Source organism: Penaeus monodon, chromosome 15, assembly GCF_015228065.2.
Source record: "Penaeus monodon isolate SGIC_2016 chromosome 15, NSTDA_Pmon_1, whole genome shotgun sequence".
Taxonomy (NCBI): Eukaryota; Metazoa; Arthropoda; class Malacostraca; order Decapoda; family Penaeidae; genus Penaeus; species Penaeus monodon.
Genome location: NC_051400.1, coordinates 25,602,683 through 25,603,354, shown reverse-complemented (window position 1 = coordinate 25,603,354; position 672 = coordinate 25,602,683). Strand labels below are relative to the sequence as shown.

At 66.1% G+C, this 672-nt stretch overlaps 1 protein-coding gene across 1 annotated transcript in view; it reads right to left on the bottom strand.

Annotated features, from left to right (window-relative positions):
• The window catches only part of LOC119582278 (neurogenic locus notch homolog protein 1-like), a gene marked incomplete in the record, with an annotated part of 19,828 nt that overhangs the window by 15,266 nt on the left and 3,890 nt on the right, over window positions 1-672 (bottom strand). Inside the window, 2 exon segments of the mRNA XM_037930495.1 lie at window positions 1-158; window positions 290-595. Coding sequence (XP_037786423.1) covers window positions 1-158; window positions 290-595 — 464 coding nt within the window.

Here is a 672-nt window from a genome sequence, read left to right as displayed (position 1 = left end):
CTCCATTGGCACAGGGGAGGGCGCACTCGGGCTGGCAAGAGGGCCAGTTCTCGTCCGGTCTCGCCGCCCAAACTCCGCCCACGCACGAAAGCAGGACGGCTGAGGCGTTGTTGCTTAGCCGCCACCCCGGCTGGCACGCGATCACGGCCACGCTCCAGCTGCAGGGAGAGAAGGCAGAGCGTTAGAGTGCTTCCACGACCGGGAGGACCTGGGCCTTCCTTGCCTCGATCGTCTCTCAAGATTTCACTCTCTCCCCTACCCGTGCTCAGGTCCTTCCACGCTCACTTACTTGTACACAACGACAGCGTTGGTCACTTTCGGGGGCTCTTGCCAGCACAGGCCGGCGCGGAGGGTCTCGCAGTGAGGGCCCATGTATGGCTCGTGGCAGTGGCACTGGTTGATGGCCACGCACTCCCCGCCGTTGAGGCACGACGGAGAGCACTCGGGCACGCAAGCCAGGCTCGCAAGGGCATCCTCGCTCTGCAGGCGCTCGTTCTGTGCGACCCACGCCCCCTCGCGGCAAAAGAACTCCACCTGGGTCTCTCCAGTGGGCAAGGCGTAGCCAGCCTGACACGCCAACACCACACTCTGCGGGCTGCGGGAGGGACCAGGGAGAGGGCTTTAGGCGGGGGCGCAGGGGAGGGGGAAGGGAGGAAGGAGGGGGGGGAAGGG